This window comes from Entelurus aequoreus, linkage group LG23 (genome assembly GCF_033978785.1).
Source record: "Entelurus aequoreus isolate RoL-2023_Sb linkage group LG23, RoL_Eaeq_v1.1, whole genome shotgun sequence".
Taxonomy (NCBI): domain Eukaryota; kingdom Metazoa; phylum Chordata; class Actinopteri; order Syngnathiformes; family Syngnathidae; genus Entelurus; species Entelurus aequoreus.
In genome coordinates, this window is record NC_084753.1 from 18,500,454 (window position 1) to 18,516,059 (window position 15,606).

A 15,606-nucleotide genomic window follows, 5' to 3' on the forward strand; every position below is an offset into this window, starting at 1 on the left:
ATGATGCCATCAGCAGGCCAGTCATCGATCGTGACATCGACACAACTCTAAGTCAAATCTATTATTTGCTGCTATCGGTGTTGTGCCAAAAACTGATTCCATGCCAAAAATGTATTCCTGCCCCTAAAGCGCATACTGCTTTCGAACTTCTTCTGTCCACAACTGATTACTACCTACACGTAGGACAAACACTTATAGTTGTGGTTATCGTAAAGATTTGTGTTTGAAATTATTTAAGCCGTTATCGTGTCCGAAAAATGATAGTTGGCCATTTCTATGGTAATAATGAGATTGTAAAGGACTGCTATTGATCCCAAGTTGATGTGCTAAAACCTTTTCTTGTTTAGAAGCTAAATGCTGTATTAACTGTACGGTGTTCATGCACATAATTAATAGCCTTGGATGTATTCATCCAAGAGAGTTACTACATACTATATGATAATGAAGTAAATATATTGTACTGTTTACGTGTTGAAGTACCCTTTAAAAAGCTCAAATCAACCCCAGACGACATCTTAGTGATAATATGTTGATATTGACACATGTGGTCTGTACATCTAAGGGTATTCTAGTCTAGTAAGTATACCCAGATGAGATGTGTCAATATCAAAATGTTACTTTGCATCACTTTTTGGCAACCAAGCATACACTGATTTAATGAATACATCCAAACATTTGATTAACATTTACTTATCCATGCACATAATAAAGATGAATATTGTATGTCGTTTTTAGCACATCAACATTGGATCCACAACAGTCCTTGACCATTTTTCAACTCTTTCATTTTTCGGACACAGTAAAAGTTTAATCGTTATCAACTTTTGGCAGGGGACACGTTGAAAAAAATGTAATGCCCCCCCTTAAATATTTTTCTCCAGTTGGGTCTGGCTGTAAGTATATATGTAATGTAGTATCAAGCACATTCATAATATGTAGTATTTACGTATCTTACTCATTTTACACACGGGAGTGTATTCAACTTCACAACAACAAACATGGCAGGCTTAGTGAGGGGACAACACCCACTACTTTGGGACAATTGATGATCACAACCTTATATTTTTCAGCCTGAATATAAAGAGGGTGAGCTACACGTTTTAGAAGCTGAGTGCTAAACAGATGCAGCTGTAGTGAAACACTAAGCATCATGTAGCAGTATTGCTAAGTGCTAAACAAGAAACTACCAACATAATAAAACAATCACTTACTGTCACTGGGATGCCGACTGATGGGATGTTTATATCTTCCCGTTTAGATAAAGAATTACTCCTAATCCTCACAAAGGGTTTTAAAAAAAAAAAAAAAACAGCATACGGGTCTAAATTGGATGTCAAAGTTAACCAACTTCTCGGTTTATGGCCACAACTTTCTACTATCCAGGCGAGAGGCATGATTTATAATCAACAATTAACTTTCACTAACTCACAGGTGATGCAGCAGCTCACCGGCTCAAAATGTCAATATAGCAGCATAAGCTAGTTCACCCTCTGAGATCCCGGCGCCGCTAAAAGTAATTGGTCTGTGTTAGCGCCTATAACAACAATACTGCTAATATTCAGGCCACGAGATGTCAATGGAGTGTTATGGGATGTTTCTTTTTTATTGCCTGTTGGCACATGTTTTTGTGTATTTGGGATCGTCATAAGCTCCTAAAATGTGAATTCAAACCTTGAAATATTCAGTCTAAAACAAGGGTGGGCAAACTTTTTGGCTCAGGGGCCACATTGGCTTTTGAAATGTGATAGATGATGCATTTCATCTCTGTTGGAACTAGGATTAGGCTTCTCAAACATGGGCTCTTTTAATCGTAATATTTTCAACAATATACCATCAAAGAAACATACAAATTAACACTTACATTCTCTTGTAGTGATCATCCTTTTTTGTCATTGCGTGGAAGTCTAGTATCAGTTTAGTTGTGGAAATTCTCAAAACCGATCTTTGCTCAATTCTGTTTTAATATTTGTCGGGCCGTAGTAAAAGGACCAAGGGGCCGGGTGTAGTTTGTCCACCCCTGGTCTGAAACAAATGTCTTGTTATTTTTGCCCCGTCTTAAGACCACGTTTGCGGACATTTCTATACGTGGTGAATGTTACACCGTGTAGAGGAAGTATTTGTTTATCAGCCCACTTTAAAGACCAACCACCGACAAAATACAAACAACTTCAGATGGCGCAGAGTTGTTGTCTACGATTTCTAGTAAGAGTGTCATGACAGTTTGTAATGATACGTTAGCAACGTACCGTATTTTTCGGAGTATAAGTCGCTCCGGAGTATAAGTCGCACCGGCCGAAAATGCATAATAAAGAAGGAAAAAACATATATAAGTACAACTGGAGTATAAGTCGCATTTTTTGGGGAAATGTATTTGATAAAACCCAACACCAAGAATAGACATTTGAAAGGCAATTTAAAATAAATAAAGAATAGTGAACAACAGGTTGAATAAGTGTACATTATATGACGCATAAATAACCAACTGAGAACGTGCCTGGTATGTTAACGTAACATATTATGGTAAGAGTCATTCAAATAACTATAACATATAGAACATGCTATACGTTTACCAAACAATCTGTCACTCTTAATCGCTAAATCCCATGAACTCTTATACGTCTAGTCTCTTACGTGAATGAGCTAAATAATATTATTTGATATTTTACGGTAATGTGTTAATAATTTTACACATAAGTCGCTCCTGAGTATAAGTCGCACCAAACTATGAAAAAAACGGCGACTTACAGTCCGAAAAATATGGTAGCTTAACTAGCTAGTGTTTGTTTACAGAGATAAACAACATTCTGGCAGGAATGCCATTTTAAATAGGGAGACATTAGTAGTAGTAGTAGTAGTAGTAGTAGTGGTAGTAGTAGTAGTATGGCTCTGGGTCAGAGTGAATGTGCGAATAAATCCTGCGCTTTTGTCATAAAAAGCGGAATAAAATGTGAATGTATGTTTGTTCTTAACAAAAAGTGTACCTCAAAAACTAGTCTTAGTAACTTGTATGTAAAAAAAAAAAGACCGCCCACTAAACTGCTCGTTTTCTAGAAACAGCCAGAAAGCAGTTTGAAAATGGTCTGTACAATTTTTAATGATTTTAAAATAAAGTCAAATGCATTTAAATAAAATTAAAAAATGCTCCTAACATTTTGACCCAAGTAGACCACAAGGAAATGTTTTACATGTAGATTCCAATCATGATATGACCGCTGTAAGACTTAACACAAATATGTGAAAGTGGTTTGACAGAGTTAAGCACGACGGGCGACCAATCGTTTTTAAAACTTCACCTGGACTTTATAATGACTTTTAATATATATACTTATATAATACTTCAATGACATTTTTAGTTCTAAAACAAACAAGTGCAATCAGGACTCCCCAATACAATTCTGCTTAGGACCCCAATTTGTCCAACTGCGCTCGTTACTTACCTCAATTCTCAAATGATAGCCGTAATTGTAAATGTGATGGTCAGTAATGAAGCAGCACAACTAAACAGTCGGCATTAAAGCCACTGCTGGTTTCATTGCACACAACAGAGTGGCACCGTTTTATAGCGCATGCAGAGCTAGATGAAGCCACTAGAGCAGTGCTTCTCAAAAGTATTCATTAATATATTTAATATTTTTGGCCACACAAAGTTTGAACAGTAACACTGTGTTTGAATTGATTATATGGCGTAGCACAGTTTGAGAATCACTGCACTCCATGCTGACAGTTTGATACTCAAAAGCAGTTACTGTCATCCTAGTGAAGTTCATAGCTACACCCGGAGGGTTTCCTACAGCCACAGCTGTTAAATACCAATGTCTTTCAACACCTCAGTGGTTGTTTTGTAGACCACACGGCCAGCGACTAATTGAATTGATTAATTGTACTTAACTATGTGTGCATTCCTTCATCCATAGACCAAATCAAAATGAAGATTTGATCATTACTAGCCACTAAAAACGGTGCCTTAAACCTGCATTTGTACCCTAACGGCCAGCAGAGGGCGACATCTTTGGCCGCACTTTGTAGATACTAATTAACCCGTAGATAAAACTTGCGCCACACCTGACTTTAATGATGGGCATGATCTTCAAATTAGCATCATTAGCTTGCTCACAACATTTGCAACACTTCTTACTGCAGGTGTCCAGGTCACTGGTGTGTGCGTGGGCGTGAGTGACAGGAAGAAAAGTGGCTTACTCGTGGCCTTTTTGTAGCACCACCTGTTGCTTTGCATAAATTATCTGCATCCTCGATATAAAATCTTATATGCGGTTCAATACGACTTCTGCTAGTACGCGCTTTCTTCTCAGACCGATATTATAACTAGCAGGAATGTAAATCTCACAAAACTCGCACGATTTGATCCGATTTTTGTAATATATTTAGTGTAAATAAAAATAATAAAACCTTTTTCAAACAGCTTGCAAAGCTTGTATACGTAAGTAAGTGCAACGATTACATAAAAACGTAATTTAAAAAAAAAATCGATTTAAAAAAAAAATTAAGTATCCATTTAAAATCGAAATAAATAAAAATCGCGATTCGGACGTGAATCGTTTTTTTCCGAGCACCGCTAATAATGATAATGACTTGATATTACACCTTTTGTCACATTTCCTACTGGGTTGTTTTTGGAGGAGTCCACTATAAAAAAGTCATATTCAAAGTCCGTAATAAATGACCAACACTAGTTTTTAATCAAACATGTGCTTTGTTCTCCACTGCGCTGAATTTAAAGCAGCATTACTTCAGTGACACCACTAGAGGGCATTTTAATATTTCATAACCCATACTTTTGCATTCGCTGTACAATATTATCTGATTGTGGCTTTTTCTGTGTCGAGTTTGTAACCACTACTGCGCTTTACGACAAAGTTGCACTCAAAGGAAAAAAAATATTTTTGTATTTTCTTGCAGCTTTTGTGCGTGTTGTTAAAATGTAATTTTTCACTGAATGTTTTGTGGGGAAAAGGGGGAATGGGAGGGGGGGGAATCAAGATTGAACATTTGTACCAGCTGTGTGCTATTCTAACGTGAGCGCTTATGTGGTGTTCACTTACATGGTGTTTTTTAAATGAGTAACATTGGTAATCAATCACCTGGCAAAAAATAGTCTTCAGAAGTGCTAATAATACATTTCTCTTCACTGTGATTTGCTTATTTGGCGTCAAATAAGCAGAAATGTTACATAGACACTAGTGATGCTTGTCCATGTTTCTTGTCAGTGTTTTTAAATGCACACCGTTCACAAATAAATACATGATTGTGGTATTGGAACAAAACAAAAATGTGCGTATTGACATGTTTTCATGCCATTAAATCATTCTGGGAAGCACATTATTAGAAAGGTAAGGAGCAAGCAGGTGGGCTGATTCTCTCATCACTTTTTATTTGGGCAAGATTTTATAGTCCTGTATTTGTGTACTGTAGTTAGTCCTAAATGATACTAGTCAAAGACCCTCTACATCAGTGGTCCCCAACCACCGGGCCGCACAAGAAATTAAAAAAATAAAATATTTTAATTTAATAAATTTATTTATTTATTAAATTAACTAAAAAACACAAGATACACTTACAATTAGTGCACCAACCCAAAAAATCTCCCCCCCCCATTTACACTCATTCACACAAACGGGTTGTTTCTTTCTGTTATTAATATTTCTGGTTCCTACATTATATATCAATACAGTCTGCAAGGATACAGAAGCACAAATGATTGTATTTTTTATGACAAAAAAAAACAACAACCAAAACATTTTTGAAGCGCTGACTGGTCCGCAGTTACAAAAAGGTTGGGGACCACTGCTCTACACATGTTCCTGTCATATTAAGGATCTTTGACTCACGTTTTTGCAGTACGCTCTTAAAAACAGCAGAGCGCTCCTGTCATTTGGCACATCTTTTGATGGTTTTTGCAGTTTGTCCTTAACACAAATCAGAGATCCCCCAAATGACAGGAACTGTCTTGGTTTTAGGGACGTACTGCATATGACAGGAGCACTCTGCAAAAACAATCAAAGATCCTCTTTATAGCAGGATCACAGGATCAAAACACTAAACAAAGAGCCTTCTTTTTAAGGACATAACACTAATCAAAGATCTTCTATATGACAGGATTACTGTGACTAGTTTTTTTCCACTACGTCTTTCAAAAAAACAGCAAAGATCCTCAAGGACAGGAGTGCTCTGCTGCTTGGGGACACTCAGGTACCGCTAAACACCAAAGATCCTCTATATACAAGGATCACTGCTGTTTTTAAAGACGTAGTGGACAAACCCTAATCAAAGATCCTTATGACAAGACTGCTCTAAGGAAATATGGCAAAAACACAAATCCTCTATGACAGGAGTGCTCTGCCGTTTCAAAGGTTGTAGTGAAAAAAACAACACTAATCAAAGATCCTTAAAAATGACAAGACGTACAGTAAGGACGTACTGTGAAAACACTAATCATAGATCCTCTGGTTGTCCTCTTGTCGTTAAAAAAACCAAGAACGCTCCTGCCGTATTAAGGATCTTTGATTGGTGTTTTTTCACTACATCTTTAAAAACAGCAAATATCCTTAATATTACTGGAGTGCTCTGCTGTTTAAGGAGGTTCAGGTACTGCAAAAAACACCAAAGATCTACTATTTGACATGAGGACTCAGCGGTTTTTAAGGATGTAGTGGAAAAACACTAATCAAATATCCTTAATATGAGGTTTTTTAAGGACTTACTGCATAAACACTAATAAGACTATCTATATGACAGGAGCACTCTGCTGTTTCAAAAGACAGTGAAAAAAACACTAATCAGAGATCCTTAATATGACAGGATCTCTCTTCTTTTTAAGGACATACTGCAAAAACACTAATCAAAGATCCTCTACATAACAGGATCACTATTAGTGTTTCCAGTATGTTCGTAAAAACAGCAAAGAGCCTTAATATGACAAGAGTGCTCTGCTGTTTAAGGGCATTCAGGTATTGCAAAAACACTAATCAAAGATACTCTAATTTGACAGGAGGACTCAGCTGTTTTTAAGGACGTACTGCAAAAACACTAATCAAAGATCCTTTATATAACAGGATCACTATAAGTGTGTTTCCAGTATGTCCTTAAAAACAGCAAAGGCATTCAAAAAACACCAGTCAAAGATCTTCTAAATGGCAGGATCACTCTGTCTTTAAAAAACAAGAGCGCTTCTGTCATATTAAGGATCTTTTTTTCCAGTATGAGGACTCAACTGTTTTTAAAGACATACTGCAAAAACACTTCTCAAAGATCCTCTATATAACAGTTTATAGTATGTACTTAAAAACAGCAAAGATCCCTAAAATGACAGGCGTGCTCTGTGGTTTTTAAGGACGTACTGACAAAAACACTAATCTAGGGCTGCAACAACTAATCGATTAAAATCGATTATAAAAATAGTTGCCGATTAATTTAGTCATCAATTCGTTGGATCTAAGCTATGCGCATTCGCAGAAGCTTTTAAAAAAAAAAAAAACGTTTTATTTTTTTATTTTTAAATAAACCTTTATTTATAAACTGCAACATGTACAAACAGCTGAGAAACAATAATCAAAATAAGTCTGGTGCCAGTATGCTGTTTTTTTAAATAAAATACTGGAAAGGATAGAAATGTAGTTTGTCTCTTTTACCCGATTATCAATCGATTAATCGAAGTAATAATCGACAGATTAATCGATTATCAAATTAATCGTTAGTTGCAGCCCTACACTAATCAAAGATCCTCTATACGACAGGATCCCTGTTTTTACAGTATGTCCTTAAAAACAAAAAATATCCTTAATATGACAGGAGTGCTCTGCAGTTTAAGGGCATTCAGGTACTGCAAAAACACTAACCAAAGATCCTCTAATTTGACAGGAGGACTATAAGTGTGTTTCTAGTATGTCCTTAAAAACAGCAAAGGCATTCAAAAACACCAGTCAAAGATCTTCTAAATGGCAGGATCACTTTGTCTTTAAAAAACAAGAGCGCTCCTGTCATATTAAGGATCTTTGATTAGTGTTTTATTTCCCAGTGTGAGGACTCAACTGTTTTTAAAGACGTACTGCAAAAACACTTCTCAAAGATCCTCTATATAACAGTTTATAGTATGTACTTAAAAACAGCAAAGATCCCTAAAATGACAGGAGTGCTACGTGGTTTTTAAGGACCAAAAACACTAATGAAAGATCCTCTATTTAACAGGTTCACTTTGACTCACTTTTTTCGCAACATCCTCAGAAAATAGCAAAGATCCTGAAAAGTGCTGTATGAGAATGTTCAGATGTGCTGCAAGAACACTAATCAAAGATCCTCTATATCAGTGGTCCCCAACCTTTTTGTAACTGCTTGAAAATGTGTCCCACGGAACGGGGAGGAGGGGGGGTGGGGGGAGGAAGGATTTTTTTTTTCTTTGACTTGTGTTTGTGCAGTACGTCTTTAAAAACAGAGTGCTCCTGTCATATTAAGGATCTTTGATGGTTGCGTTATCCACCACATCCTTAAAAACAGCTGAGTCCTCCTGTCAAATAGAGGATCTTTGATTGAGGACATTCAGGTACTGCAACAAAAAAAAAAACACCAAACAGCAGAGCACTCCTGTCATATTAAGGATCTTTGCTGTTTTTAAGGACATACTGGAAAAAACACTAATCAAAGATCCTTATGACAGGAGAGCTCTTGTTTTTTAAAGACAGTGATCCTGCCATTTAGAAGATCTTTGATTGGTGTTTTTGCAGTACCTGAATGCCTTTAAACAGCAGAGCACTCCTGTCATATTAAGGATCTTTGCTGTTTTTAAGGACATACTGGAAAAACACTAATCAAAGATCATTATTTTTTTAAATACAGAGTGATCCTGTTATTTAGAGGATCTTTGAATAGTGTTTTTGCAGTAACTCCTTTTAAACAGCAGCGTGCTCTTGTTATACCGCGGCCCGGTGGTTGGGGACCACTGCTCTATATGACAGGCTCACTGTGTTTTTCCAGTATGTCCTTAAAAACAGACAATATCCTTAATATGACAGGAGTGCTCTGTTGTTTAAAGGCATTCACTTACTGTAAAAACACCAGTCAAAGATCCTCTATATGACAAGAGCAAGCTGCTGCAAAAAAACAAAGTGACCTCGCTAATGGATTAAGCGATATGTTAGCATCCCTGTTTTGTTCTTACTGTGTGAGTTGACTTGAGAGAAAAGTGTGAGTGCTTGTTATAAATACTGCTATTGTGTACACGACATCAACAATATTGTGTACATGACATCAACAATATTGTGTACACGACATCAACAATATTGTGTACACGACATCAACAATATTGTGTACACGACATCAACAATATTGTGTACACGACATCAACAATATTGTGTACACGACATCAACAATATTGTGTACATGACATCAACAATATTGTGTACACAACATCAACAATATTGTGTACACGACATCAACAATATTGTGTACATGACATCAACAATATTGTGTACACGACATCAACAATATTGTGTACACAACATCAACAATATTGTGTACACGACATCAACAATATTGTGTACATGACATCAACAATATTGTGTACACGACATCAACAATATTGTGTACACGACATCAACAATATTGTGTACACGACATCAACAACATTGTGTACACGACATGTTCTACATCAACATGAACGTACACAAGTCAGTGAGCTATTATGCAATCACACCCAGTGAAGTTTGAAGGTGACGATCAGCAACATTTTACAGGTGAAATGATTCACTTTGTTACTTTTCAAGTCTAGTTGTCTGACAAAGACAAATGTTAAAAACGCTGGCATGAAGCAAGTCCATCAAAGTGATGAAGAAGACTTTTGCAACAATTCTACGGAAATTTTTGGTCCATTTAAAAAATGGCGCTGTAGTACAAAAGTGTGTAAAATGGATTTAACCCCACACCGTGGTGACCCAATACTTTTGTCCGTATGAAAAATACACAAACCCACTTGGTGAGGAGTTCCCCTCCATGGGACAGGAAGTGGCAGGTGGCCTCAGGTGGGCGGCGGGCCGTTGGTGTAGTGCAACATGGGGTGGAAGGAGCGCGCCAAGTTGTTGGCGTCGGCGCAGCTGGACTCTCCCTCCGAGCGAGGGAGCATACATGGCAGCAGCAGCAGGAGCAGCAGCAGCAGGTGGAAGGGGGCGGCGGCCCTCAGCACGCGGTACAGGAAGGAGCGCGGCGGCGACCACTTCCTCCTGGAAACACGCACCGTGGATTTGAGGATCCTAGTCATTATCAATTTACATTTAACTTGACTAAATATTACTTCATATTTTCATTCAATATTATTATATAATTCCATTATATCGTATTTTTATTCAAAATAACTGCACAGTAAAAATATAATTTGTACCTTTTGGTGGATTTTTTGGTTTGCGTCAACTCCTCTTGATTACGTGGATCCTGCATTCAAACAAATATCAAGTATTAAATAATGACCCAATATAAGGCAAGATGTTTTACTCTTTTTTTTTTTTTTGTAATTGTCAAATGTGAATCAAACGCTAATCAAAGCTCCCCTATATGACTCTATATCACTGACTAGTGTTTTTCAAAAACAGCAAAGATCCTTAATATGACAGGAGTGCTCTGCTGTTTAAAGGCATTCAGGTACTGCAAAAACACCAAAGATCCTTTATATGACAAGAGCACTCTGTCTAAAAAAAAACAATGAGCGCTCCTGTCATATTAATATTTGATTAGTGTTTTCCAGTATGACCTTAAAAACAGGAAAGATCATTAATATGACAGGAGTGCTCTGCTGTTTAAAGGCATTCAGGTACTGCAAAAACACCAATCAAAGATCCTCTATATAACAAGAGAACTCTGCTGTTTAAAAGTATGTGCTACAAAAACTAATCAAAGATCCTCTAAATGACAGGATCACTCTGTCTTAAAAAAAAAAACCAAGCGCGCTCGTGTCAATTTAAGGGTCTTTGATTAGTGTTTTTTCCAGTATGTCCTTAAAAACAGCAAAGATCCTTAATATGACAGAAGTGCTCTGCTGTTTAAAGGCATTCAGGTACTGCAAAAACACCAAAGATCCTCTCAACAACAGGATCACTCAGTCTAAAAAAACAAAAACAATAGCGCTCCTGTCATATTAATATTTGATTAGTGTATTCCAGTATGTCCTTAAAAACAGCACAATCATTAATATGACAGGAGTGCTCTGCTGTTTAAAGGCGTTCAGGTACTGCAAAAAACACCAAGCAAAGATCTTCTATATAACAAGAGCACTCTGCTGTTTAAAAGGACTTACTCCAAAAACACTATTCAAAGATCCTCTAAATAACAGGATCACTCGGTCTTTAAAAAATGAATGATCTTTGATTAGCGTTTTTCCAGTATGTTCTTAAAAACGGCAAAGATCCTTAATATGACAGGAGTGCTCTGCTAGTTAAGGGCATTCAGGTACTGCAAAAAACACCAGTAAAAGATCTTCTAAATGGCAGGATCACTGTCTTTAAAAAACAAGAGCTCTCCTGTCATAAGGATCTTTGATTAGTGTTTTTTCCAGTATGTCCTTAAAAACAGCAAAGATCCTTAATATGACAGGAGTGCTCTGCTCTTTGAGGACATTCAGGTACTGCAAAAAAAAACAAACACCAATCAAAGATCCTCTGTTTGACAGGAGGACTCAGCTGTTTTTAAGGATATGGTAGAAAACGCAACAATCAAAGATCCTTAATATGACAGGAGCACTCTGTTTTTAAAGACGTACTGCACAAACAAGTCAAAGATCCTTTCTATGACAGGAACTGTCCTGTTTTTGGGGACGTACTTCAAAAACACTTATCAAAGCTCCTCTATAAAAAGGATGACTTTGACTAGTTTCTCCTCAACATGCTTAAAAACTGCAAAGATCCTTAAAATGACAGGAGTGCTCTGCTGTTTGAGGACGTTTAGGTCCTGCGAAAGATCATTTATTTGATAATGACCCAAATATAAGACAAGATGTTTTCCTTTCAAAAAAAAAAGTCAAATGCAAGTCGGAGCTTTTCTTACGTTCGCTCACGGCAGCCTCGACCCTTTCAAAAGTGTCTGACAGACACCTCGACACCCCCGTGTGTGTGTGTGTGCGTGTGAGTGTGTGTGTGTGTGTGTGTGTGTGCGTGTGTGTGTGTGCGTGTAAGTGCGTGGGTGTTACTTTAGGGAAAAAGAGACATGTGACTGACACAGCTGCTGTATCGTTTGACGCACCAAACTTTATCAGAATTCTTTCAGGACAGCTTGTACTAAATGAAGGTGAAAGAGTGGAATCATTTATGTCTCTAAATGTAACGAAGAAACAAAACAATTATTAATACAACAAAAATAAATAAAAAAGTAAGCATGTGAAATCATTTGGATCTTACATCACCAAGTAAGGGAAATGTTCTTCTCTTTTTTTTTGGCTCATTGACCAGAGTTCTTTCCTAATCAGAATGTTTTAAGTTTGGGAAATAAAATATTTGATATATTTAAACAAGAATAACTTTCTTCTCAATCGATTTTTGGCTTCTCCCTTAATTGCATGTAAATAATCGCTCCCTCGTGTGGAGCTGTTGTGCTGTTATTGTCATGAATATGTCATCTTTTCCCTTTTGCCCCAGTGTTGGGCATCATCTATCAAAGCATGTTTTGACATTTTGACCCTACAAAGAACAGTGGCTGTTATCGCAGCTGATGGGGATCATAATAAACACAAATATTATTTGCAGGTCAAATATAATTATTTTTTTCATCAGCTGGCCACACTAAGTGTTGTGTCGATACAGTTAGTGAGTGTGCCATACACTCACTGAGGCATCACTGGTAAATGAACCCCCAGGGAGTGTATGGCGCACTCACCACCTGTGTTACCATGAATTGATTACTTGGACCCCGACTTAAACAAGTTGAAAAACGTATTGGGGTGTTACCATTTAGTGGTCAATTGTACGGAATATGTACTGTACTGTGCAATCTACTAATACAAGTTTCAATCAATCAATCGACACTGACACAATTGTCATCTGCCATCGTTTGACCTGCAAATAAAATTAAAAGTTAACAAATATAATAGTTTTTTTTGTGTTTTTCAAAAGAATAGCTGCGCAGAAAGGAACATTAAACATGTAACTCTGGTCAAAAACACAAAAAAGACAAATATTTACCTTATTTGGCGCTAGAAGATCAAAACAATACCACACTTAGGAATTTTTCCTTTTTTTTTTTTTGGCTGATTTAGATGGATGATGACCAAAACTGTTTCAACAACAAAGCAGCTCACATGTTTATTTCCTAAAGTGACACTTCTTGTGTTTCATAATGTATCGATGCTTTAGCCATCATTAATATTATTGAACAAACGTGACGCTAATTTTAGGGTTAAGATTATTCGGAGTACCGTATTTTTTGGAGTATAAGTCGCACCGGCTGAAAATGCATAATAAAGAAGGAAAAAAACATATATAAGTCGCACTGGAGTATAAGTCGCATATTTTGGGGAAATTAATTTGATAAAACCCAACACCAAGAATAGACATTTGAAAGGCAATATAAAACAAAGAATAGTGGCTGAATAAGTGTACGTTATATGAGGCATAAATAACCAACTGAGAACGTGCCTGGTATGTTAACGTAACATATTATGGTAAGAGTCATTCAAATAACTATAACATATAGAACATGCTATACGTTTACCAAACAATCTGTCGCTCCTAATCGCTAAATCCCATGAAGTCTTATACGTCTAGTCTCTTACGTGAATGAGCTAAATAATATTATTTGATATTTTACGGTAATGTGTTAATAATTTCACACATAAGTCGCTCCTGAGTATAAGTCGCACCCCCGGCCAAACTATGAAAAAAACTGCGACTTATAGTCGGAAAAATACGGTATTCATAAACTTAAAAAAAGGGGATAACTTTTCATTTGCAAACTTGCGTCACACTGTTGGCACGATGCAAGTGGCAGCCTACGTAGTATTGAAGTGTGACAGAAGCTGCTCAGTTACCAGGCGGCGTTGTTGAAGGACGCTCAGGTCCTCAGACACGTCCCTCAGGAGCAGCTTGAGTTTGGCGGCCGTCACGTGAAGCTTCTCCCGGGCCTCGTCGCTGCCGTCCGCTCCTTGGTCCGGCTGCAGCTGAGACCACAGAGCCTGCAGGGACGCCTGCTGGGTCTGCCTCTCCAGCAGCTCCTCCTGCAACACCTTCACACCACAACAAGGAGCCTCACAACATATTATTTTACTACTGATACTGCCCTGGTGCCTGAAATGTTCAGGTTGTCTCGGAAGACGTTTCGCCTCATCTGACCAAGCTGCCTTCATCAGTTCATTCTTACAGACCAAGTGGGACATCTTTAGTCTGAGAGGAGGGTGCAGCCTCGGGGCCCATTTTGGGTGAAGAAGTGCATTAAAAATGTCAATAGGACATTTCGCTGCAAACTTATTCCTATCCCTTTCCAGCAAAAATATAAAGTCAAATGTCCCCAAACTTTTTCTGCCATTTATCTCAGGTTTTAATCATGTTATTTCGCAGTGAAAACTAATTAAATGAATTGCCCATGAATTTGTTATGCTACAAAACAAATGAAATTAAAGTTTAATTCGAAAAAGTGTGACAATAATTTTAACAAAGTGTGGAAACATTGTTTTAACCTCTTAAGGCCCAAGCTGTTTGTTTACATTAGAGATGCGCGGATAGGCAATTATTTCATCCGCAACCGCATCACAAAAGTCGTCATCCACCCGCACTAACATTTGATCAAAACCACAACCGCCCGCCACCCGCTGTTATATATCTAATATAGACGATGCAAGGCATTCCTGTTAAAGAAAGGAGACTGATCCAATGCAGCAGAGACATTCAATGCGTGCCACGCATTAATATCTCTTGGCCACGCATTAGAGGCTAAGAGATATGAATGCGTGATAATATTATTTATCATTATTATAATATTATTGTCATTTCCATTAAGAAAGTGTTGACTATTATTGTTATTTTTTTCCCCTGGTCTTTAGTATTCCCTTTTTTAGTTTGTCACGTACCACCTTTGCAGCCGGTGTTGCCATCTTTTTATTTTTTTCTTCTTCTCCTGTTGTGTTGTGCTGTGTCACGCCAAATTTCTTCCCCCTACAAAACTCCCCCCCCCCATTTACTTCCGTGGTCATGTTTCCTCTTACGTCATTGACAGCGATCGATAGCACTTTGGCTTTGACTGCCCGTCGCTGGAAGGATACTTCGTCATTGACAGCTGCTGGAATCTGAAGAAATCGATTATTGGTTTTTTTTGTACAGGCGCGAAACAGGACAGTCGTGTGTCGGTTAAGGACCCCCGGCAACTTTGTGACTTTATTGGACGCAGTGCCTGATGAATAATTGCCTGTTTCAAAGAGTGCTGCTCGTTTTTCGTATGTGGGTAACAACATTTAACTATGTATTTTTTTTTTCTGAATTGGTTCAACCGCCACCTGCCCGAATCTATTTAAAATCTTTTTTTTTCGTCATGCATCCGCCCGACCCACGGATTATCCGCGGTTGTGTCCGCAAACTGCGCATCTCTAGTTTACATGCTTTTTTTAATTTCTCTTTGCTATTTGGGCTT

At 37.6% G+C, this 15,606-nt stretch overlaps 1 protein-coding gene across 1 annotated transcript in view; it reads right to left on the reverse strand.

Annotated features, from left to right (window-relative positions):
• Positions 1 to 6,089: 6,089 nt before the first annotated feature.
• The window catches only part of LOC133640910 (nesprin-1-like), a 228,250-nt gene continuing 218,733 nt past the window's right edge, over positions 6,090 to 15,606 (reverse strand). Inside the window, exons 70-72 of the mRNA XM_062034594.1 lie at positions 14,015 to 14,209; positions 10,385 to 10,434; positions 6,090 to 10,226 (exon numbers count right to left, since the gene is read on the reverse strand). Of these exons, the coding sequence (XP_061890578.1) occupies positions 10,025 to 10,226; positions 10,385 to 10,434; positions 14,015 to 14,209 (447 nt within the window). The 3' untranslated portion in view covers positions 6,090 to 10,024. The remainder of the gene's footprint in view (positions 10,227 to 10,384; positions 10,435 to 14,014; positions 14,210 to 15,606) is intronic.